Genomic DNA, 23,848 nt, shown 5'->3' with positions numbered 1-23,848 from the left:
AACATGCCCCTTTTAATTGGACAAAAGTCATTATCTTTTTATTTAACACCAGCCGAAAACAAAGGATAACCATGTATTTTTATCTAATTAAAAAAATAAAACAAAAAAAAATCCTTTTCTCTTTCACGCGTCTTTTCTTGTTGGGTATGGTTGACCGCAGTCTCCTTGAAACTGAAACACTCATCATCCTTGCTCTTCTTTCCAAAACTTGCTAATTCTCTAAATTTTGCTAAATACACTCATCCTATTCTCAATTCCAATTCAATGCCTCACGGATCCTTTTCCATTATGCCTGATCTCTTCCATCTTCTCAACCACTATTGGATCCAATTCTGAGTTGCAAGTCTCTTTTAACACCATCACTAATATCTTTATCCTAAATGACAATTAACGTTAATACTAGAAAACATGTAGGAGAGGGATTTGCGTGTGAACGTCCTAGTAGTGAGGCACAGCGGAACAGTAGTTATGGAAGCAGAAAACGCCAGTTTCAGTGCTTTTCAAAATTCGGCAAACTTCTTGAAGAATTCCTCATATTAGTAAAGATAAAAAGAGATTTGTTTGGAACAAATTAATCACTGTTTAAACTAGCAACAAAAATTCTAAAATGAGTTTGTCTCTTTGATTGGAATAAAGATCAAGCTAACACGTGGGAAATCCATTAGAGAAACGATGCTTATTTTCAGTAATGAACAGTAATGAGGTAAGAGAGAGAAAGGTGTAGAATGAGTGAGTAGTTAGACAAATTTACTTGAGTGTCCTTAAATTGAATTAATTTTAAAACAAAAAAAGTGGGTTTCTTTTCCAATTAAAAAAGGTGCATGTTGCTACTGTACTCCTTCGTAAACATGAGGGAGAGTATTATAATAAACTCCATATATATATATATATATATATATGTTACTTGAGATATTTGAGGGAGTCACAATTAAGATTTTTATAGATTTGTTTGATTAATCTTGATTTGATGATATATTAGAGTTTAATTTAAAATTTTGTACTCATGTTCTCACATAAGATAGTATTATCATCTCTTTCCACATATTCTCATTTTGTACTTCTCTCCTATTTCATATATAAGAAACATTGTTTAATTAAAAGTTTTAAATCTTTTAAATGAAAAATAGAGTCAGAGAAGAAGAAAAAATCATTTTCACTAATTCACAAAAATATAGAGCAAACCATGAAAACAGTGACAAGAAAAGAAATGAACCTCCTTTGAGATTCTCAAACAAAAGACTTTGATTAGATTCTTCTTCAATTATAAAACTCATCGACGGTTAAACTTTTCTTTCTTTGAAGTTAATGTCATTTTGGTAGATTCCTTTTTTGGTCATGGCTTTCATGGTTTGCTTCATATTTTTTTTTATATTGAATTAGTAAAAATCCTTTTACTCTTCAGTTTCTCACATGAAGCTTGAACTTCTGGTCATTTTTTTAAAATATTTTTTTATTGTGCTACTTTTTTTCTATGTAGGATTAGTTAATAATAAATTCATCCTAATGTTATAATCCACTTGATTAATTTTTTGTTTTTTTCTTTTCATTTTATTTATTGGATTCTTCAATCTCATTCTATCGCGTCATATTTGAAAGATAAAGGGCTTCAAAAACCACGAAAAATAGTCATTATCACTGTAACGATTAGGGGATGGGAATAGACTAGATCAGACTTTAAAAGGCCTGAGCTTAGTCTCCAAATGAATTTTTTAGGTCTGAGTTTGACCTATAACCTATCAAAGACTTTTATTTTAACTCGACCTGACCTTTTTAAAAGCCTAGCCTGACAGCCTTTTTAAAAATCTTCTTCACATTAAACCTTTAATATCCCTTTGATAGTTGTTTTTACGAAAAAAATAACACACCTTCTATAATAGGCTAGACAAGGCCTTAATATATAATTTGACTTAATTTTTAATCTAACTTTAATTTAGTTGGTAGTCTTACAAATATATTAATAATATAAACTGAAATCACCATGTTATATAAAATAATCCAAAACTGAAATCATATATCACCAAGTAACAAGACCAACGTGAACATAAACAAGACTCATAATGAAACTTGTTAAAGGAATAAGAAGATGAAAGAAAAAATGGCAAAGTTTTGAAGTTTTACCTTTATCAAAGCTTGAAGTGAAAAGGATACGATTTTTGTTTGCTCTACAATTTTTGTTAGGTTGTGTTCTCTCTATCAAAGCTTGTGTTCTCTGTCTTACTTCAAAAGGAATAGGAAAATAAGCCAATAAAAATAATGAGAAATATAAAGGGAATGAAAACTAGTAAAAAGAATGAAAGTCAGCACATGACTCACACAACTTAAATTGTAATTAAAGTCTTAATTGATTATAAGAATGAAAGTTATGGAGCAGTAGTTTGTAATCAAAGTCGGCTAGTTTCAAAAAAAAAATATTAATTATACTGTGTGTTCTGTTCAATGCAATGACACATATATATTGGTACAAAAAAATAATATATATAGACCAGCCTGACCTGTTCCCACCCCTAGTAATGACCCACATTTGCTACATGACAACTCACTTCTATAGATGCGGAAAACTTCATTCTTCATTTAATTTTAGGAAATCCTTAAATTAAGTTATTAAGGAAAGACAAATTTTTTGCTTTCCAAACCAAACAACATCTTCATGCTAAACAACCACACGTCCTACCACCATATGCATAAGAGGAAATAAGTAGTTTGGTGTCTCATAACAAAAAATACAACCCATAACATCAACTAACAAGTCTAGCAGTACCATGCATAGGAATAAATACATCAAAAGTCTAAAACATTTATGACATAAACTTCCTAAGCTAGTCATAACTAAGAAAAATAAAAGGAAAGCTAAGAGTCGGGTCTTATGTTATTGCTTTCAGTACTATCTTACGCTGTCTGTTTTCAGTTCTAGGAGTTATTTAGGCCCTTTTATTTTTCTTTTTTCTTATTTATACATTATTTATCATACATGGTGGAGGGCATATCTAATCAGCTCCAGCAACTAATATGTGAAAGAGACCATGCCTCCAAAAATCTTCGACGTGGTAGCAAAGCGCACCATCGTACACACATAAAAAAGATCACTTTCTAAATTTGATGTGTCTAGAGTCTAGACATGGCACCTTGGCAGAATTCAATGATGAATTTAATGCAATTTTCTGGAAACTTTTCTTGTCTCAATAATACCTTGTTGATGCTTACAGGGCAGCTGGTCTGCAGAACAATATGCTGGCCTAGCCAAAAAATCATGAGAGAAGCTTTGAGCTTGGTGCATATACAAGAAATCATACTGCAACGAAGGCTGAGAGGAAAATGTTGAATAAGAACATGAGTAACATGGCAGAAGTACACAAGTGGAAGTCCAGCAAGAATGAGTTAGCGGGAAGTGGGACCTAGCCAAAAGAGAGAAGTCAGCGACTGGGATAGCCAAGAATGTTCCTTTCGCCCCCAAGAACTCTTCAAAAAAACTGAAAGTTTTTGCTGTGTTTGATTACTCATTAAAATTCCATTCAACGGAGATCATACAAATTCTTGCAGTCACACTTGGTTCCTAGGAACGTCTGCAATGGATGACAAAACATTAATACAAACACACACTTTAACTGTAGAAGAAGCATCTAAACAGCCCAATTTTTTTTTACTGCCAAAACCAAGGCAAGGATACCATTTGATAGATTGTATGAGAAAGTATGCCCTTTTTGTGGCGTTTTCGCATCCATAAGCAGCCATTAACACTTGCTCAGCACTTCATGTATCAAATCTATAGACTACATGGAGCACCGGTAGAGATAACTAGTGATAAGGATCCTGTTATTGAGTAATTTTTGGAAAGAGTTCTTCAAAACTTTTTTGGGATTGAACTGAAGATTTTCCTCTTACCATCTCGTTTGAAGTTCAAGACAAGGGTTCTATTTTGGGGAAGGGGTATTGTTATGTAAATACAAATAGGATAAGAATGTTAATTAGTTAGTTAGCCTGCTACCATCAAATAGGATTTCATAACTGTTGGGTAGCTGCCTATAAACAAAGTAGGGCTATGTATTTTAGACAGACTAGAACAATAATAACAGAAGTGCAGTTTACATTTACAGGTCTCTCGTATCTTTGTTTTTCTCATCTCTCTATCCTCTCTGTTCTGTTCTCTTCTTCCCTCTTCCCCTCTTTCGTCATTTTTCCCACCTAAATTCTTTATCATTTTTCAACTGTAAGTCAACTTTTTTACTTTATGATTCAAACACAGTTTGGGAGCCCAATTAAAAGATTGCATTTAGATAATGGGAAAGAGTGTGAATCAAATCCTTTCTAAATTCCTCAATGATACTGTTGTTCATAAGTTAACTTGTGTTGACACCCACCCCTTAACAAACAGGGTTGCAGAAAGCAAAAACTACCATCCACTTGAAGTTCCCAGAAATCTACTCTTCCAAATGCCCATTCCTAAGGCTAATAGGGGGGAGTTGTATTAACTATTTTACTTTTAACCATAATCTAGGCAAATTAGAGAAGGAAAAACACATCACTAACTAATTTCATGCGTGAACCAAATGGAACACTAAATTAATTCTTTTCAATTATTGTTATTAGATGAGAAAGTCTTCAAAGTAATAATTTACTGGTGTATGGCATGGTTTTTTGATGGAACGGGATAGAAAATTTCTCAAAGCAGATTTTTTGCATCATGGATACCTATTAATATGAAAAGCATAACTAGTTAAAATGTGTTTTCAGAATAGAAGAGAAATACCTACCAATAAATTAGATGGAGGAACTCATAGTTACTTAATATGATTTGTAGACTGAGCTTTAAACTGATGGTTTATGAACTGAAATCAAATGACATGATATCTTCAACTGCAATTTATATTCGAAAAACAGATAAAAAAGAAGATAAAGGAGGGAGCAAATCCACATTGACTACTATGAATTGTTTATAAAAACTACTAAGTGAAAGATTTATTCTTAACAGACCCAACATAATATTATAGTTCTAAAAGAGCAACAAGTTTTTTCTAACCTCCACTACAACAAATTGTTTTACTTGCTTTGAGCTACTTCAGCTCACTGTTTTCTTTCCTTTTTTTTTTTTAATAAGGAAATTTTTTAATTCTCCCCCAGATGTCTCTTCTCTCCTTTGTAAAAAAAAACTTTTATCCAACATGATATCTGACAAGAAAACTCCTACAGATTAGGAAACAGCTTAGCAATACTATGAGTTTGATGAATTACAGAAGCCAGAAAATCTATGAATAAAATAATCGGGAAGTTACATAAAACAGGAGAACTTGAACTGGTTTTCTCAGTTATTTGAAAAGGGGAATTATATAGAGCTTTCAGCTATGCAAAAGCAGCACTGATATAATAAGTGCAAAATGAAAAGACAAATATTGTCCAGGAAATGGAAGGAAGACTAATATATAGAACATGCTTAATGCCCCTAATTAAGCAGATTTTGCCTTTCAGATTTTAATGAAGAAGCAGAAAAGAACCAGTTTTGGGATTCATATTAAAATTCTAAAAGTAATTTTAAAACCTTCAAAATAAAAAAATAATGTGACAGAAAGGTCAGCATACCTAACATGACAAAGTTTTTAGCTCCTAAAAAATTTTAGCATATGCCTCAATCTCCTAAACTATGAATCATCTTGAGGAAATATTGAATCACCTAAAGCAATTTGTGCCTTCTTGGTAAAGTTGAATAGAAGCAGAATAAATTAAGTGCACCAGCGCATCATCAAATTCTTCAAGTTTACCAGAATTTTGTAATTGACGATATGAAGGAGCCATGAGATTTGCTACAACCTCAACCAACTTCCACAAATAGTGATTATATACCATTTTGATTATTTTAATCGACAACTGATTGGAAGAATCAAGACAAGACATAATCACATTCCAGCAGGCTTCCTGAATACTTTCCAAAGGGACCAAAGTATGATTAGAAAGGCCTGCACTACCAAAATGGAGTCACTTTCCAGCCAAAGGTTTTTTAGTATTGCTAAACTTGGTTTCATCATTTTCTTTAAAGGCAAAATAAACTTCATTAATAGTAGATGTAGGCAGATTTAACAGAAGTTATGTTAAAAACTGCTCTGCAAATACATAAAGTTGCAGCATTACTAGTCTACCCTGACCAAAACTTACCCATAATACAGCAAGCAGTCCCATCTTAGTTGCTTCACATATGATCATACTATCCCCCCATATCCACTATTTGCTAAAACTGTTCAATTACTCCCATGCATCGCAACCTAACATTATGAGTGCCGAAAAAGTTCTGTCTGCATAAGACCACTTGACTTTATACCATCACCAAGACATTCATACTTACACAAATGGCAATTCTTAACACCCTAACCTTCCATTAAAAACTCGTGAAAGGCCTTATGAATGTCCCCCACTGCAAAAACATATTTGGGCATAAGATCTTGCACACCTGCATACCAGAGATTGTATATCCCCCATCGGCATATTTCTTTGTATACCTGACACCTATTGCAGCAATAACAGTAGCTTTCCCCGAAACTTTGCTCACACATAATAATCCGAATCTGATAGCCTACAGTCCTGCTCATATAAACATCTGATATATAAAATAGACATACATTCACTCCATAACAGCATGTCCTGCATAACTACATTCATACATGCTACAAGACTAACCATGCAAGCAGCTATAATCTAATACCATCGAATATGGCTCCAAATTAGATGCTCTCCCACATTGTAGTTATCCATCAACATTCAACAGCACTAGGAAGTGCACCTAAACACATACAGTTGAAACAGAAACCAGTCTACCAAAGAATAATTGCACATTTTGGTCAATTCTAAAAGCATACCATTCTGGATTTATAGTATGAATCACATTCATACAATAATTGCATCAAAACTGTCAATTCTCAAAGCATATCATACCGATTTAATAGTATCAAATTGAATAAAAAATCATACAATAATTGCATCAAAATCATCAAGTCAATTCTCAAAGCAAACCATCCCAATTTTCTAGTATGAATTTGGCAAAAATTCATACAATAATAGCATCAAATCCATCAATTATCAAAGTGATAATACCATTCAGATTTTTTAGTACGAATTTGAATAAAAAAAAAAATTGAAGGCAAAGACAAGTTTTATTAATAAAATGAAAAGGAGGCTGAAACATAATTCACAAGGTCTGATATATGACCCCCAACAGACAAACAAAGAGGATGACAACAAACAGAAAGTCTTGTAAGAGTCAACCTAACAAACAAAACCAACCCAGCACAACAGAGTACTAAAACCCCACATACATACAAGTCAACATATGTCTACTGTGATGAACATATTATCAGAACATCGAAAAATCCACGGCAAAAACAGAGGTTGCCAGTGGTTGGTCTTCCATCAAGCCTAACTCACGCGACATCTTTCATACATAAGCATCTGCCACTGATAGAAAGAGAAATATACTCTTTTGAATTTAGCCTTAATCCAACTCCATGACCATCCTAATTTTGTACTATGAATTTGAACAAAAATCCATACTATAATGGGCATCAAAATTGTCAATTCTAAAAGCATACCATCCCAATTTTATAGTATGATTCCAATAATTACATCAAAATCATCAATTCTCATACCCAATTTTCTTGTTGGGTTGTTGGGGGCTTTGTTGCAGTTTGGCAGTAGTAACAATATTGTGTTGTCTATGGCATTAGGAGAGTTAATCTGTTTGGTTGCACATGGACGTCTCTAGTGCTTACTTATGTGGTGTATTTTGTTAGTAGGTTGTTCTGGTGTCTGTAACTCTTGAGGGCTACAACATCTCACACCTTATGAGTGTTGTTCAACTCCTCTTTTATAAAAATACCATCCCAATTTTTTCTATGAATTTAATAAAATTCATACAATAATAACATCAAATCCCTCAATAATACCATCCAGATTTTATAGTATGAATTTGAATTAAAATTCATACAATAATTGCATTAAAACCGTAATTCCCAAAGCATACCATCCCAATTTTCTAGTATGAATTAGGATAAAAACTCATACAACAATTGCGTCAAAACCGTCAATTCTCAAAGCATACCATCCCAATTTTCTAGTGTGAATTTGGATAAAAATTCATACAATAACTGCATCAAAACCGTCAATTCTCAAAGCAAACCATTTCGATTTTATTGTAAGAATGAAATTCATACAATAAATGCATCAAAACCGTCAATTCTCAACGCATATCATCTTGGTTTTATAGTATGAATCAAATTCATGCAATAATTGCCTCAAAACCGTCATCCCAACTTTTTCGTATGAATTTAATTGGGATAAAATTCAATCAATAATAGCATCAAAACCCTTAATTCTCTAAGCGATAATAGCACCCAGAGTTTATAGTATGAATTTGAATAAAAAACTGTTCATTATCAAGACAAGACATAATCACATTCCAGCAGGCTTCCTGAATATTTTCCAAAATCCAGAACTCAGCAAGTCAACAAAGCTCCACATATGGTGTAGATTGAATAGCTTTTCTTCATCATCCATATTATCCCACATGCATCCAGAAGGAGGATTAGGCAAATCATCAGAATAAAACCACTGCACTAGTTTGATCAATGCTTCCCAGCTAATATCAACTTTTATGACTTCCGAATGACTGCAAGAATGAATAACATTTAAGACAGACCATTAGGGGAACAGACAAGGCAATCAAAATGCAAACGGGACACAAAAATTAAAGCAAACAAAGAAGGCTTGAATAGTTTCCCATTAGAAAAGAAAAATTCTTCCACGTCTAATTTTCAAGGATGTACCAGACTAACTTGAGAGTTCAAATGAAGTTAACATGGGATGAACATAACAATGCAAACCATGATGACGCCTATAACAATCTTTTACAGTAATGATGTGTCTTGGATGACCCACTAATCCTTTATTTATAATGAGCAAATAGGATCTACATTAATTACATAGAATCAATCTAATCTAAGTAATAATGAACAAATCCCTCATTGCTCTCTAATGATAATTAAGAGAATAATATATAATTCTAACAACAGGCATGGTTCCAAACCATTTCCAACCAATTCTTAGATTAAATTAATAGAACTCAAGACTCAAGAACAAGTGTCAATGAGTTTCCAAAGGCAATATATTTAGTTAGAATATGCTTGTGAAGAAAAGATTTGAATCATGGCCTTGTCACGATCCTATTGCAAGGTGTGGAGCTTGAGTCCCACATTAAAAGTATAGGATTCTAGTACTGGGGGTTAGAAGCCCCAAGGTTCTTATCAGGTCTTTAATAAGAGTTTAATCATAGAACAGATTAAATAGATATTGTGAACAGAGGATAAGATATAGACACCCATGCATGCTTTCCTTTGGACCATCTACATGTTCAATTTTCATGAGCTCCAGCTTGAATAATAGGCAAAGCTTTTGGGTGACATTTTCATCATTTGTATATCAGAAAAAACTGTAAAATAGATCAATTATCAATGTCTTGATCAATAATCACCTTTCTTGCATTCCTGACCAGAGTAAACCTTTTAAATAATCACAACCAGACAGCAATATAACTTTGTGAACATGCATATAGGGTACCATGTCAGAACAAATATTGCATGTCCACCCAACAAGTTTATTTGATTTAGCTTCCAATGTAACCTCCCTGAAACAAATTGAAAAAAATAAAAATTTGTCTCCCAAACCTTGCAAACAAATGCTAGCAATATCACTGTTACTATTCTTCATTGTATAGAAAGTAGAAACCCTTTACTTTGCCTAAATCAAAGTCAATAAATATCTAATCAATAAGCAAGCTCCAATCAGTAAGTTTAGCTAATAGTTGTCTTACTATATACTTGATAATAATAATAATACAATTCCATTTAGCAACTGCTTCCAAACTAGGAAGCACGGAAACTTCCGATGAATGTCGTGTCCACGTGTTGGACACGTTTCCGACACCCACACTCCTTGGACATGCGGCGGATACCGTGTCTGACACGTTTTTGCGGTGTCCAGTTTTTTTTTTGGGCTTGGACACACCGCATACACTTCTCCAAGTAGTTCGACAGGCATCAGACACTTCTCTGGACGCACATTAGATACTTCTCTGATTTTTATTATTAAATTTTTTAAAATCAACCTAAAAGTTTAGATTATAAAAATTTCTTATTAAAACTAGCTTATTTTGATATCCTCTTTCAAATAAAGTTCTTCCTTCTATTCACATTTGCAGTTTGCCCCTTTTGTACGACACTATCTGTTCACATTCTAAGTACGTCAGTGTCATTAGTTATTTTCATTTCGTCATTGCCTCGTCGGCGTCTAGTCGTCTTGCTTGGCTGACTTCACATTCGTGGTCCCTCTGTTCGTCACTTTTTCTTTTCTAGTTCACTGACTTTCCTCTCATTTCGTGTGTCTTTGGCACAACCTTTGTTCGTCTTGATATAAATCTTAATTATAAATTCACATTTTTGTCATGTTGAACATAGATACATATACATATATACACACACACACATATGTCATGTCCCCGTGTCCTATGTTTTTTAGATTTTAGTTGTGTCCGTGTTCATGTCCAACTTCGTGCTTCATAGCTTCCAAGTGCAATAGTCCTCTCAGAAACATATCTCTTATTTTTAAAACACCAAATGAACCTAACAAACTATTAAGCTGAAGGCTGCTATTCTAGTATATGTGAATTACTGCACAGGGTTTTGTGGGAAACAAAGATGGGAATAGCCATAAACAAAAAAGAAAATGCAAGATTACACCAATCACATGCAATTTCAAGATATTTTATAAGAAGCTATACCAAGAGATGAAGTAAGATTAATGCTGGGGAAAGGTGTACCCCACTTTGGACGCTGTCTATAAAGCATTTGCAAGAGAGGCTGTAGTTTGCAGCGCTTAGCAAGAATTTTCAGCTTCTTCACTGTTTCTTCTCCTGCATGTAAACATCCCAAGTATTCATATTTCAACAATAACACCAATGCTTCATATTCAACATGAGAAGATACAATGAGCCACATATCTGAGTATTCTTCCTTATTGAGAGATTTCCCAATTCTTTTGGCTAATTCATTTGGGAAACCGTAAAATCCAAAATAAGTTAGAATAAGCGAAACATACCATCTCACTCCAGGACTGAAAGAGTTGCCACTACAGATCTCATGAAGTTTGCTAACTAATTGAGCTCCTAATATTTGTCACCTCTCTAGAAAATTGTTGAGAATTATCTTGTAGAAGGTCACACTGATGAAGAATTTCAGCCAATCCCAACAAACTATAAAATAAGAGAACATTGGAACCTTCCCAATCTTCTTTATCAATATAGCAACAAGACCTTTCCGGGAATGTTGTGTGCAAATGAGGAGTGAAGTTTCGCGCCTTTCTACATGAATGTCATTACTTAAGCATTGTTTCACAAGAAGAGCAATTGCCTTTATCCCTTTGCTCTCTATGATACATCTTTGATACTCTGGTAAACTTGAAAGACAAGTCAACCCAATTAAGTTAATAACCAGTTGAAGTTTATCAAATGATCCATAACTTTCTAGGGATGATGTATAATCCAGAGTATGTACTAAGCTTTTCAAGCATGACAAACCTTTTGCATTGAAGAATCCATAATAGTGCGCTCCCAAAATATTGGCAACAGGCTCCTAAAGAAGTAAAGCAACGTGGGGAAGTACATATTTCAATGATATTGAAAATATCAGACCAACTAATTTATATCAAACCATTCTACATAAATATATATGTTGGAATTCACATAGTATTACATTAGTAACCAGTTTCAAAAAGTATCTGTTTGCCTTGAGAAAATATTTTCTGTTTTCACTTTATTTACTGATTTCAAAAGTAAGAACAGTAAAAAAATGACTTTTTACCGTTTTCTATTTTCACTTTTTCTTGTATATACATCAGAAAACAGGGAACAAAGGGAAATCTCAAACCAAATGGCCCCTTAGGAAATGCTTTCTTCTATTTATTTGTAATTGAATTGTAATGCAATAAGTCATTGTAGGTGATTCCCCTGATGTAAATATAATCCTAACTTCCTAAGTATGCCGAGTGCAATTGACTCAAGCAAATTCATAATTAAAAATCTCTAAGTTCTTCAATCTTTTCAAGTAAATACAGTCATGTATGATTTAGAACTCTAATGAACTAGCATGAAACTCCAAATTCAGGTTCACATGTTCTATTAACTACAGTTAAAGCCCCAAATAAATAAATAAATAAGCATGTAAACAATGCACCTTAACAATAGCATGACGTGCTGCACGTGCATCTCCTGATAATGAAAATCAAGAAACGCACCAATTGATCGTAGCACATTTGTCTGCACTTCAATGTTGGCACACTGCCACTTCCATCTACAAGTCTTTTCATCAAAATGTCTGTAAAAAAGAGAGAAAGATTCAAAAAGATTCACAACAACCCATGAAACTAAAGACCCGAAGGGTTGGCACAATGGTGTAACGCCCTGCTGCATTCACATGAGTGGGTGATTCTCACCATGTGCAAAATTCTCTTGTGACAGCAGCAGCCACACACCGCGAGCAGATAATTCTCTGACCAATGGGTTGGGGGACACCGTGGTCTCTGACCCGGGACCAAAAGAAAAAGCCAAGAAACGAAAAACACAATTCAATCACTTTGAACCAACGAGATATAAAATTAAATGATGGGTAGAAGGGTGCCCGCTATGTGGGAAGTAAAAAAGATAGAAAATTTCAAGAAAATTTCACGGGAGGGAAGTGACTGGGTGGGGTGGGGGGTGCAAGTTGAGACCTGGTGCCAAGGTTTAAGGCGTGGAGAAGACGGCGATGAAGGGTCTGCATATGAGAACTGATGCAGCGATCTTTCTCTTTCTCTTTCTCCTTCTCTCTGTCGGATTTCATGGTTTCTTCGTTTTGTGCGAGAATTAAAGAAAAAGAGAGACAGAAATTGAGTTTGTGTTGAAGACAGGAACTCTGAGCACAGCTCTTGATGGATCTTTAAAGACCGCCACAATTCACCTTCTTCTAGCAAACTCTGTATTTGTAGACAGAAAGAATAGAAAAATAGACAGATGAATAAACCATACCTCCCTATCTTTTATTTTTTTTTTTCCAAAATTCTGCTCCTCGAAACACAATTCTTTCTTAAACATCATCGGTCAATAAATGTTAATACATCTTTTAAGGGAGTTTCCAACTTTGATTTATTATGTTGCATGTAAAACATTTTTTTAAAAAACAAAATATGTTGAATGATTTATAATTAAATGAAAAAAATAAGTATAGCATTAGACTAGAAATGAAAAACAATTTTTAAAAAAAATATAAATATCATAAATCATATAATAAATAGAAATAAATAAATGGTATAATTCTTTTTTTCATTGTTAAGGTTGAAAATTTGATCACAAACAAAATTTCTTACTTGAATTGTTATTAAAACAGATCGGATATTCAAAAGATTTGTTGAATTAAAACATATCATATTTTTTTAGTTTTCTATCACTCATTTTCATTTTCATTCCTTCTCTATTTTTCTTCTTCTTTTTCACCGCTCCCGTCCTATCACTATTTTGGACTCTATTATCGTATTTTATTTTCAGTTATTTTGTTTCCTTTTCTTTGAAGCTTAGGTATGAGAGAAGTTATAGAAGTTTTGATGAATTTTTTTAGTCCCATGATAGAAAAGTGCAAAGTAAGATATGAAGGTGGAACAATTAGAGAAACTAACAAAATTGAAAGATTGGTGTAAAAAAATTCTTATTATACTTTCTTGATAAGGGTATACATCTTGTCAGTATTCTTCAGTATATATCTTTTTTATCAGAAAAAATTAAAATGACAAATTACTCATTTCTTTATGTTCATAAGAATGGTTCAAAGACCATGCCACAATTAAGAACAAGCACGAGCTTTATCTTCATTCAAGATGTAACACTAGAAAAAATATTTATCAACCAAATGCGCAAATTATAGGATTGACTCGCATCTCAAAGTGATAATGTATTTCAAAAATTAGGTAAATACATGCAACCAAGTTATCTAGCCTTCATAATTAGCATGGAATTTTCTTGATTTGTTTTTACATAAATGTTTATCAATGCGTACTCACTATCACACTACATTTAGAATATGACCATTTAAAATGTGTTTTTTTTTTTTGCCTAGTATCTATATTTGTTCACTTTGCAGGTTTTTTCTGGAAAGGAAGAATGGAACAAAAAAAGGAAGTGTGTGGGTATCTTTTCTCTTTGTTTAGTTAACATTTTTCTTTCATGGTATTTCATTTCTCTTATTTTTATGATTTTTTTCATATGAAAACGTGGACTTGGACTACTATACTACAATATGATAAAAGAAACATATATATAGTTTGTGTTTTGTTTGGCTGTGTTACATTTTTTTAATGGATAATTTGATTTTTCTTAATTAGAAATCTGATTATTTTTTGTATGTTTTATAATTGCTATATTTTAGTTCATAAGGGTTTGAAGTTTCTTGGTTTGGTGTAAGATAAATAGACTATTGCTCTAAATACCCATTAGCTCGATTATGCTAAATATCCAAATGTTAATACATATGGTTTAACTTTTTTTAGTGGACAAGTTTAAAATGATCCATGATTTTTGAACTCTATTATCTATGTTTTATTTCTCCGTTCTTTTGTGTTTTCTTTTTGAAGCTTAGATATGAATGAGGTTGTAGAAGTTTGGATTAATTTTTGCCCCTTAATCATTTTTTTCTGTTTTGCTTTTTTGATTTCTAATATGTGGCAAGTATACCATGCAGGGGGAAGAAAATAAGGGTTGTTAAAGAAAGATTAATCAAGGAAGATGCACCTAGAACTATTGATGAGTTTGAGAAGTTGATTAGAAGCTCTTCTAATAGCAGTTTCATATAGATAAAATATATGGATTTCACAATTTCTATGACTGATGTTGAGAAAACCCGCTATATCATATAACTTAGTAATTTTTACTGCTTGTATTCATGTTCAACTACTATGTTTGAGGTTCATTTCACTAATTGATATTGAAGTTGAAATATTGATTTTGTATGTACTTGCTTTATGGTATTTTGTAAAACTTGCTCTAATGTGATCATTCTACTTTTGTGCTACCAAAAGTGTTTTTTTTTTTTTGTAAGTAAATTTTTTATAACAAAGTACATCACATTGTTACAACAAAGTTTTTATTTATGACTCAAAAATTAAAATTTCGTATTTTTAGTAGTTTAAAATTCTGTTTTAAAATTCTAAAAATTTAAATTCTTCATTAAAAAAATATAAATAATAAAATTTAGATTAAAAAAATTTAAATTCTTTAATAGATTACTCCCTCAATGAAAATTCTCTATCTAAAGTCACTCTTATTCAATTCTATATTAGTTACAGAAAAATTCTAAATTAAAAGTGAATTAGCTTAAATTCAAAATAAATCTTCTCCTACCCATAATTCCTATTCACGTAAAACTTACCGACAGAAAAATATGGATTAAAATACTTTTTTGTTCCTTTTTTTAGTAAAATTTGTTTTAATACATTATATTTTAATAATTTTGTCTTTATTTTTTAAGTTTATTATTTTAAAATTTTAAAATAATTGATTTTAAAAAGTAAGGAACAAAAATTGGATTTTGAAAAAGAAATAAAACTAAAAATATCGTCAATCCAAAATTTAATTAGTTTGTATTCTACAAACCATGTTCTCCCAATTTCAAGAGTGAGGCACAAATTTAATTACTTTTTTTATGTCTTAGATTAGGCACAAATTTCATTATTAAGTGAAAGTCTTGTGTTTTATATTGTTTTTAGATGAGTACTAACTTTGTCTAATAAATAAATAAAATGTATAACTAAACTGCAATTGATTTTTCTATTTAATATAAATTATTACAACTATTGTTTTGGTATTTAAGATATAGGAGTGACAATAAATACAAGTATAACACGATGTTTCAGTTTAAAAAACATAAATAAAAAGATAAAAAATAGTTAAAAAAGAAATAATAGACAATAAAAATAACAATAGACAAGTTACAATTATTTTTATTTTATTCAAATGTTATTTTAACCTTGAGGGAGCCCGGAAATTTCTCAACTTCTCTCATCAAATATATATTTTTTTCAATATTATTACAATTACAATAGCACCTCCCTTGTGACCCGACCCGACCCATAAAGGGGTTAGGGTTTCGCGTTTTTTGTTAGATATAAATACACAAACTAGGGTTTTGTCGCCACAGTTCACATTAAGGGATCGTCTTCTGCAGAAATTTGCGCCATCGTCGAGAGAAGCGTGAGAGACTTCTCGTTTATGATGAGAGCTAAGGTTAAATCATTTTCCTGTCATTACTCATCTTTCTTCCCTTATTGACCATCTATTTTATGTTTTTAGGAATTGTTGATTAATCGTAGTTTTATGTTAATTTGTTTATATTTTACCTGTTCCTTTCTTTTCAGGATCTGATTATAATTTTGAATTGGTCTGTGTTCTCAGGAATTAGAAACGAAAAATACCATTTACACCATATACATCGTCGTTTTTTTGTTTTGATTTTTTTTTTCAATATTGATTTTGCCTCGGAGAAATGTTTTTTTTTTTCTGAATTGCTGGTGTATTCGCTGTAAATGGGTCTGGAATGATGTTTGCAGTTTGTTGTTTTCGATTGAAAGGCATTTGGTGCCGTCTTTGATTTTGGAATTAAAAGGAGATTGTTGAGTATTTTGGTGTGGGAAGAAGATGATTTTTCACTATTATCTAATTCGAAATTGATTAGATTAGTTTTTGATGTGATAGATAGGTAGTGTTGTTTTCTGTGGAAGCCCCGTTTTTCCTTCTGCTGCCATTACTGCATGTCGGTGGTAGTGTCTGATTTCACAAGGAACAAATTTAGGTTAATCAAACATCCTTGAATGTAATGGTCTGTCGTGTATTTGTTATTATGCATTTTGAAGTCAAATGTTCCTGATTATAAACAGAGGGGAATGTAGGATAAATTCAATTTCAAGGATAATTTTTTGGTCCGTATTGGAATTGGGGATGGGAGTTAGAATATAAGGTAAGATGAGGACTAAGATGATATTTTCTTCTGTGGTGAAACCAAATAGATAATGTGGTAGAATTGGAGCACCTTGTTAGATGTAATTTGAGACAATGATTTTGCCAAAAGTTAAAAATAGTTATCAACTATGTTGTTTCTCAATGTGTTAATTGCTGTTGGGAGTTGAAATTATGAAAAGGGAGAATGGAGAAGTATATCGATTCCTGTTTATTTTGAGTAGACTTCAATTTAGTTTAGTAAATTCATCTTTACTTTCACTCTCAAGCTTAAGTTTATGAATCATCCATCTACTATTGCTTCCTTTGCAAAAAAATGTATGTAGAAAAACTATTTTCTATGATTTTAGGGCTTAACTTCCTGAACTGAAAGTTGAAGAATCTATTCATAAATGTCACAAGGGGATTCTGTGCACCTCTCTCTTATATTAGAAAATTATGCATAAATGTGGAACAATAATATTTTTACATTCTTGTAAGTTTTCATTTTTAATTTGTAGAGAAACTGAGAAAATAATGAATCTGCGTGAAGCATACATATTTTAACTGATGAGGGATCATGGTGGGATAAGACAATAGAGAATTAGATTCTGTTTAATATGTTTATATGCATACTAGTACAAAAAGAAAAGAAATTATAGATTCTGAGGCATGTTTTTTCTTGTCCTGTGATATGTTCATGCAGATAGTTTAGTTGTCAAGTCATAAATCAGTATCATCACTTTAAATTTCATTAGAAGCTGTCAAAATGTCACGGAAGGGTTTGATGGAGCAAGACCTGAGTAAGTTGGATGTAACAAAGTTGCATCCACTTTCTCCAGAAGTCATATCTCGGCAGGCTACTATTAATATCGGTAATATTTTCTCTCATATTTTATGATTAATTTATTTCAAATTTGGTACATCCACATTAGAATAGTATTAGAATGTATTGGAAGTGTGAAATTTATTTATATTATTATCGAAACATTTTGGCATGCATAGTAAGACTGTTGACTTCTGTAAAATTATCCAACCACATGCTAAAGTGATTTCTAATTGGTTGACAGTGTAAAAATCTTTACAGTCATGGCACATGAAAATTAAATTCTAGAACTAAAATAGTTCTCATTAAAAATATTGTGTAAGCTTCTTTTTGATTTGTGACTGTCGAGGCTGATGAAATGAATTGCATCCTGACAGGCACTATAGGTCACGTGGCCCATGGCAAGTCAACAGTTGTGAAAGCAATATCAGGTGTCCAGGTATTCCTTTGTCTTCTTCTGTTGGGTAGTAGGGTTGAGGGTAGTAGTGAGTATCTATATATTGTATATTTATAATCCTTTCTGGAAAGATTTTTTTATCAGGGACCTATTTAAACATAGATTATTGATGTGATTTATGTCATAGGAAAGGAGTATAACTCAGCATCTTAAGTCTAAGGCTATTGCTAATGATATATATTTTAGGACTTGGGTTCTCTTGATTAACTTTGGTTGAGGGAAGCCTTCCTCTAAGATGTGGTTATCTTTTCCTAGAGGCCACATAGTTGTTTGACAACATTTAGATCAATTTTGTTTGCTACCTACTTTTTCCATCTTCGGTTTTAAAACAAAGGATTATACATAAGCATTCCATCTTTTATTCTTAATACACATTTTCTTTTAGCTTTGGATATTTACACTGTTGACCTGTGTTGTTTCCGTGAATGTTGTGCAGACTGTGCGTTTCAAAAATGAGTTGGAGCGTAACATTACAATCAAGCTTGGCTATGCAAATGCAAAAATATACAAGTGTGAAGATGAACGATGTCCAAGGCCTATGTGCTACAAGTGGGTATTTATTTGTGTGCCATTATGTTATCAAGTTAGTTTAACTTTTGGTGAGCTGATCAATTTTTTTCTACAGGGCTTATGGAAGTGGAAAGGAAGATAGTCCTATGTGTGACGTGCCAGGGTTTGAAAACAGCAAGATGAAATTGCTAAGGCATGTTTCATTTGTGGATTGTCCGGTAAAGTCCTGAACTTACATTTATTTTTTAGGGCTGTTTTATTCATAGTTTCGTTAGTATTTAGATATAATATACCTGTACATTTAGTTAGAGATATAATATTGAGATATGTTTACTTAATACGTCATTTGTCCTTGGTACTCTATACCAATTCCTTAAATGGCAGGAAGGCATGGTATTGTGTGCATATATGCGTGATGTATGTATGAATGACACATTGAATAATCCTTAGGTTTTCTCCTGTGGAAGAGAGATGTATACCCTGAAGCCATGTTAGTTATTACTGTCTGTAGTTACACTTATAATGCTATATAAGTGCTAGTGGTATACATTCAATGGTATAGAGTAAGAAAAAGTCATGATAGGTACTGGTTCAGAGTTTGAAAGACAATGTGTTTATTGAAGAAAGATGGATGTGGCCGTACAAAAAAGGACAAGATATGAATTGATTGTAAATGAGAAGGTATTGGTATTATTCATTAAGGAGAAATGACAGAAAATTAGTTAAAAATGGTTTAGAATTTGGATATATGCAATGGAAGTCATTTGGATTACTGGTGAGGAGAGGTAGATCACATTGCGTGCTTTCTAGTCATGTGAAAAGGGGTAGAGGGAGGTCAAGGACACTGAAAGAAATTACTGAAAAGGACCTCATGATGAATAGTATTCTTGAGAATTTGGTTTTTATCTGAGGCCAACAGCATTGTGTGATGTAACTGACCTCACCTAGTAGGATAACAGTATAAGATTATTGTTGTTAATTGTATTGATAGAAAACTATTACATTTGTGGTATTCAAGAGGCTTGGCTTTCTCCCTTTCCAAATTCCTCTTCAAAGCTAAAGATAACCCTTGCCAATCTTCCTCTCTCGTTTATAGTCAATCGTATTGTACACTCTTAAGTAGCTCACTGACTAACTATTTCAACTAACTAGAGGGGCTACCTAACAGAACACATAAGTTTTTCCATATTTTTATGAGTATCCTTTTTATAAGCAGGTAATTACAGGTCTCCAATCAAATGCTAAATCATTTGTTTGTTTTTACTTTTCCAATTTCTGTAGGGACATGATATTCTTATGGCTACAATGCTTAATGGAGCAGCAATCATGGATGGAGCGTTGCTACTCATAGCTGCTAATGAAAGCTGCCCACAACCACAAACATCTGAGCATTTAGCTGCTGTAGAAATCATGCGTCTACAGCACATAATAATCCTTCAGAACAAGGTAGACTTGATTCAAGAAAATGTCGCAATCAATCAGCATGAGGCAATTTCAAAGTTTATACAAGTAAGTTTTCTTTAAAGAGATTTCTTCTACACAAGTGAATTCCTTTTTGATAACTTAAATGACAATTTCCCCCCTTTTTTGTGATTTGCCAGGGAACTGTTGCTGATGGTGCACCAGTAGTACCTATTTCAGCACAGTTGAAGTATAATATTGATGTTGTGTGCGAATATATTGTGAAGAAGATCCCAATCCCTGAAAGGAACTTTGTTTCTCCACCTAACATGATTGTTATTCGGTCATTTGATGTCAATAAACCTGGTTATGAGGTTGATGAAATTAAAGGAGGTGTAGCTGGTGGAAGCATTCTGAGGGTAGGTTGGTTGGTCAATTTCCAATATATCATGCTTGATCTGCACTGATAATTCCATGCTACAATTTCAAAGTGATTTTACAAATAATGCCATGGTGTCCACTATGAATACATGAATATGAAACAAGCACCTTACTAATTTGTTGCATTGCATTGTCTTTTTTGTTTTGGAATATTTTTGTGGTTGCAATTTTCCAAAATACCTAGGAAGACTGCCATTTTATTCCCAAACCAAAATAAAGGAATGCAATTGTGTGGTATTTTTGCATCCAAACCAATTGATTTGTTATTATGAACTTTCAAGTTGCTGGAAGACCATGAGCATCAGACTCATCTGTCAATTTGCTCTTTGCAGGGTGTTTTGAAGGTCAATCAATTCATTGAAGTTCGTCCTGGCATTGTTGTTAAAGACGAGAGTGGAAATATCAGATGCACACCCATATACTCAAGAATAGTTTCATTGTACGCTGAACAAAATGAGCTTCAATTTGCTGTGCCTGGAGGCCTAATTGGTGTTGGGACAACAATGGATCCCACTTTGACACGCGCTGATAGGTTGGTAGGTCAAGTTTTAGGAGAGGTTGGATCACTACCTGAGGTTTTTGTTGAACTGGAGGTAGGTGGCTATGCCCAATTGTCAATTTGCCTCCTGCCATGAATGATCAGTCAACTTTTTGAGTTTTATGATTCATAAGATTAGAGAGGATGAAGATCCTTATATTCATTAATCTCTTTGTTTGCCAATCTGTTGGGGTTGTGTCAGTGGTTAAGATGTGGACTTTCTCTAAACTCTATATGCTTAATAATTCAATCTTGTGCAACAAAACCTTATTTTGTCACATCTCATGAACGATGAGACTCAGTTCCCTACTTCCTCCGTTGTGGTTGAAATTCTTTATTTATAGATGAATTTTGGATTTGGTCTTGCAGGTAAACTTTTTCCTGCTTCGACGACTTCTTGGTGTCCGAACAAAAGGGTCTGAGAGACAGGGGAAGGTATCCAAGCTGGCCAAAGGAGAGATGCTAATGTTGAACATTGGATCAATGTCGACGGGGGCTAGAGTAGTTGCTGTGAAGAATGACTTGGCGAAGTTGCAACTTACTTCCCCTGTGTGCACTAGCAAGGGTGAGAAGATTGCACTTAGTCGACGTGTTGAGAAGCATTGGCGTCTTATCGGGTGGGGACAAATCCAAGCTGGAATCACTCTTGATGTCCCTCCCGCCCCCCATCTGAGTTGAACACTGATCACAAGAAACACCAGCAGCTATAAAAAACTGAGATGAATTTAGATATGTGGGAAGGGAGGCAATTGTTGGGAACCATTTTTGTGAGGTGGAGAAGAAAACGTTTTTTGATTGTTGTCTTCTATTTTGTTTTCACATCGTTATTGGTTTATTTTCCCAACTGTACCTCTTATTGAAGTTGTATCCTATGCTGTGATTGAATTCAGGCTGGGAGTGAGAATCTCAGCAAGCACTTGTTTCAATCTATGGTATCTTATCAATATGCAATTATGCACTATTGGTTCTACATGTTATATACGTGAAGCATTTTATTTTGAAACAAGCAATGGATTAAAATATAAGACTCCGGTACTCGTTAATTAGCACATTTCCGGTGCTTATTATGGTACATGGACTTCTGGAGGTATATTTCTGGGCACGCTAATTAGAATGTTTCACAGAAAAGTACGTCAATATATTTTGCTGCTTAATTTACCAAAACTGATTGAGTGGGAAATTCATTTTTTCTTATAAAATATGGCAATTCATTTTTCTCGTGGTACCAATTGTTTGAAAATTTGTAAATCAGAAGGCAACTAATTTCGTGTTTGTATCTACGTTCAGTCCGACTGCACCAATCCGGGGACTCCTTGCTTTTCCGTTTTTACATGGGAAAGTGAGAAACTACCCTTCAATGTGGTTGGAATGGTTTTCTAAATACACCTCAAGACAATGAGAGTTGGTTTGAAAACGCTATTGCCACTCCCTAGATGGTCCTGGATGATATTTTAGTCAAAATTGACTTTGGTTGGGATGTGCCAAATAGGGGTATAAGTGAACATAGTAAATGTTGTAATATTGATAAAAAGATTAAAGGGAATGATTAACTTCAAACTTAAATTTTTGGAGTTAAATGAGTATGGGTATGGGTATATGCCTAGAAATTTTAGCAAGAATTTGAGGATGAAATTACATGTTTCTAAGTTTAAGTATCCAAAATCAATGTTATAAAACTATGAAGAAATTAAGAAAGATGTCACACATATAATACAACTTTGATAGTTAAAAAGAAAAAGAAAAAAAATACATTAAAAATTATGTGACTGTAAAATGTCTACGAAATTAAGATTTTTTTTATTATGCTTTAATACATAATCTATTGTATTACATGGTAATAAATATTGTGATTTAGAAGGGTTATGAGAAAATTTAACCTAAAAAAACATGATTTTTTTTTTTACCTAAAAACATGAGAAAGTTTGAGAGTAGTATAAATGAAAAATGTTAACTATGTTTGGTTGTACATTCATGATCTATATTTACTTATATATATATATATATATTCATGTCAAAATTATTAATTTAACGTGGAAGCAAGTATTACGAACTTCCAAGTTGATGCATGTTATAATTATTTGACGCTCGACTAAAAGTGTAGCGTAGTTGATACATGATAAGATGGATGTATTTTAATAATAATGAATATTGATTGTATACGAAAGCATATTAGCATGAGATCTATCGAGAAAATGTTTGGAAAATGATTTAGACATGAACAAAAGGGCCACTAAAAATATCAGTATAGAGATTAAATTACCTAGTTTTTAATTATGTGAAAATTTTGTCATTTCGTTTCCTAAATATAAAGACGAAGCTATAAGTGATCATCCACTGATATTCCGCGACTAACAAACTCGAAGAATGATCTCACTCACAACACCATCAACAAATTACTATGAAGATGAAGATATTAGATAGCAATAACAAGAAGTAGTTTTTAATTTTAAAATGATAAAAATAAGATATTGGATAAGATTTGTCTATTATGATGTTAAAGTTGTAGGACCATTAGTGTACTATTTTTTTTTTTGTTTTTACATTAAATATAGGTTGCAAATATTATTCTAGTACTTTTTTTTTTCTCGATCCACACTTTTTATCTCCTATTAAAAAAGTTGAGACATAAATTTA

General features: G+C 32.8%; 1 protein-coding gene and 1 long non-coding RNA gene across 7 annotated transcripts; one reads left to right on the top strand and one right to left on the bottom strand.

The window, feature by feature from the left end:
• Window positions 1-57: 57 nt before the first annotated feature.
• On the bottom strand, window positions 58-13,137 carry LOC113002387 (uncharacterized). Of its 6 annotated transcripts, none has more exons than XR_005892579.1 (11): window positions 12,796-13,137; window positions 12,520-12,606; window positions 12,261-12,401; window positions 11,606-11,660; window positions 11,128-11,484; window positions 10,811-10,942; window positions 9,506-9,658; window positions 4,749-8,644; window positions 3,393-3,560; window positions 3,187-3,301; window positions 58-2,217 (listed from the first exon to the last, which is right to left on the bottom strand). It is a non-coding gene; the product is annotated as an uncharacterized lncRNA (long non-coding RNA). The 6 variants fall into 6 exon arrangements; XR_005892581.1 differs by having other exon boundaries at window positions 3,187-3,233; XR_005892577.1 differs by having other exon boundaries at window positions 3,187-3,560.
• Window positions 13,138-16,179: 3,042 nt separating this feature from the next.
• LOC100805852 (eukaryotic translation initiation factor 2 subunit gamma) lies at window positions 16,180-22,140 on the top strand. The gene is made up of 9 exons (XM_003531453.5): window positions 16,180-16,333; window positions 17,748-17,916; window positions 18,245-18,306; window positions 18,761-18,873; window positions 18,950-19,052; window positions 20,116-20,343; window positions 20,436-20,654; window positions 21,009-21,269; window positions 21,584-22,140. Exons 2-9 carry the CDS (start codon window positions 17,811-17,813, stop codon window positions 21,890-21,892), a joined length of 1,401 nt encoding a protein of 466 aa, XP_003531501.1. The 5' UTR covers window positions 16,180-16,333; window positions 17,748-17,810; the 3' UTR covers window positions 21,893-22,140.
• Window positions 22,141-23,848: the final 1,708 nt, after the last annotated feature.

The sequence above is a fragment of the Glycine max genome, chromosome 8 (genome assembly GCF_000004515.6).
Source record: "Glycine max cultivar Williams 82 chromosome 8, Glycine_max_v4.0, whole genome shotgun sequence".
NCBI classification, from domain to species: Eukaryota; Viridiplantae; Streptophyta; class Magnoliopsida; order Fabales; family Fabaceae; genus Glycine; species Glycine max.
The sequence above is the reverse complement of the archived record's forward strand: the minus strand, read 5'-3'. Positions and strand labels throughout refer to the sequence as shown.

Coding starts and splice junctions, on each gene's coding strand:
- LOC100805852 (XM_003531453.5), top strand. CDS start 17,811: ATGTCACGGAAGGGTTTGATGGAGCAAGACCTGAGTAAGTTGGATGTA. Junction 20,344..20,435: donor CAATTTCAAAGTTTATACAA/GTAAGTTTTCTT, acceptor GTGATTTGCCAG/GGAACTGTTGCTGATGGTGC. Junction 20,655..21,008: donor CTGGTGGAAGCATTCTGAGG/GTAGGTTGGTTG, acceptor TGCTCTTTGCAG/GGTGTTTTGAAGGTCAATCA.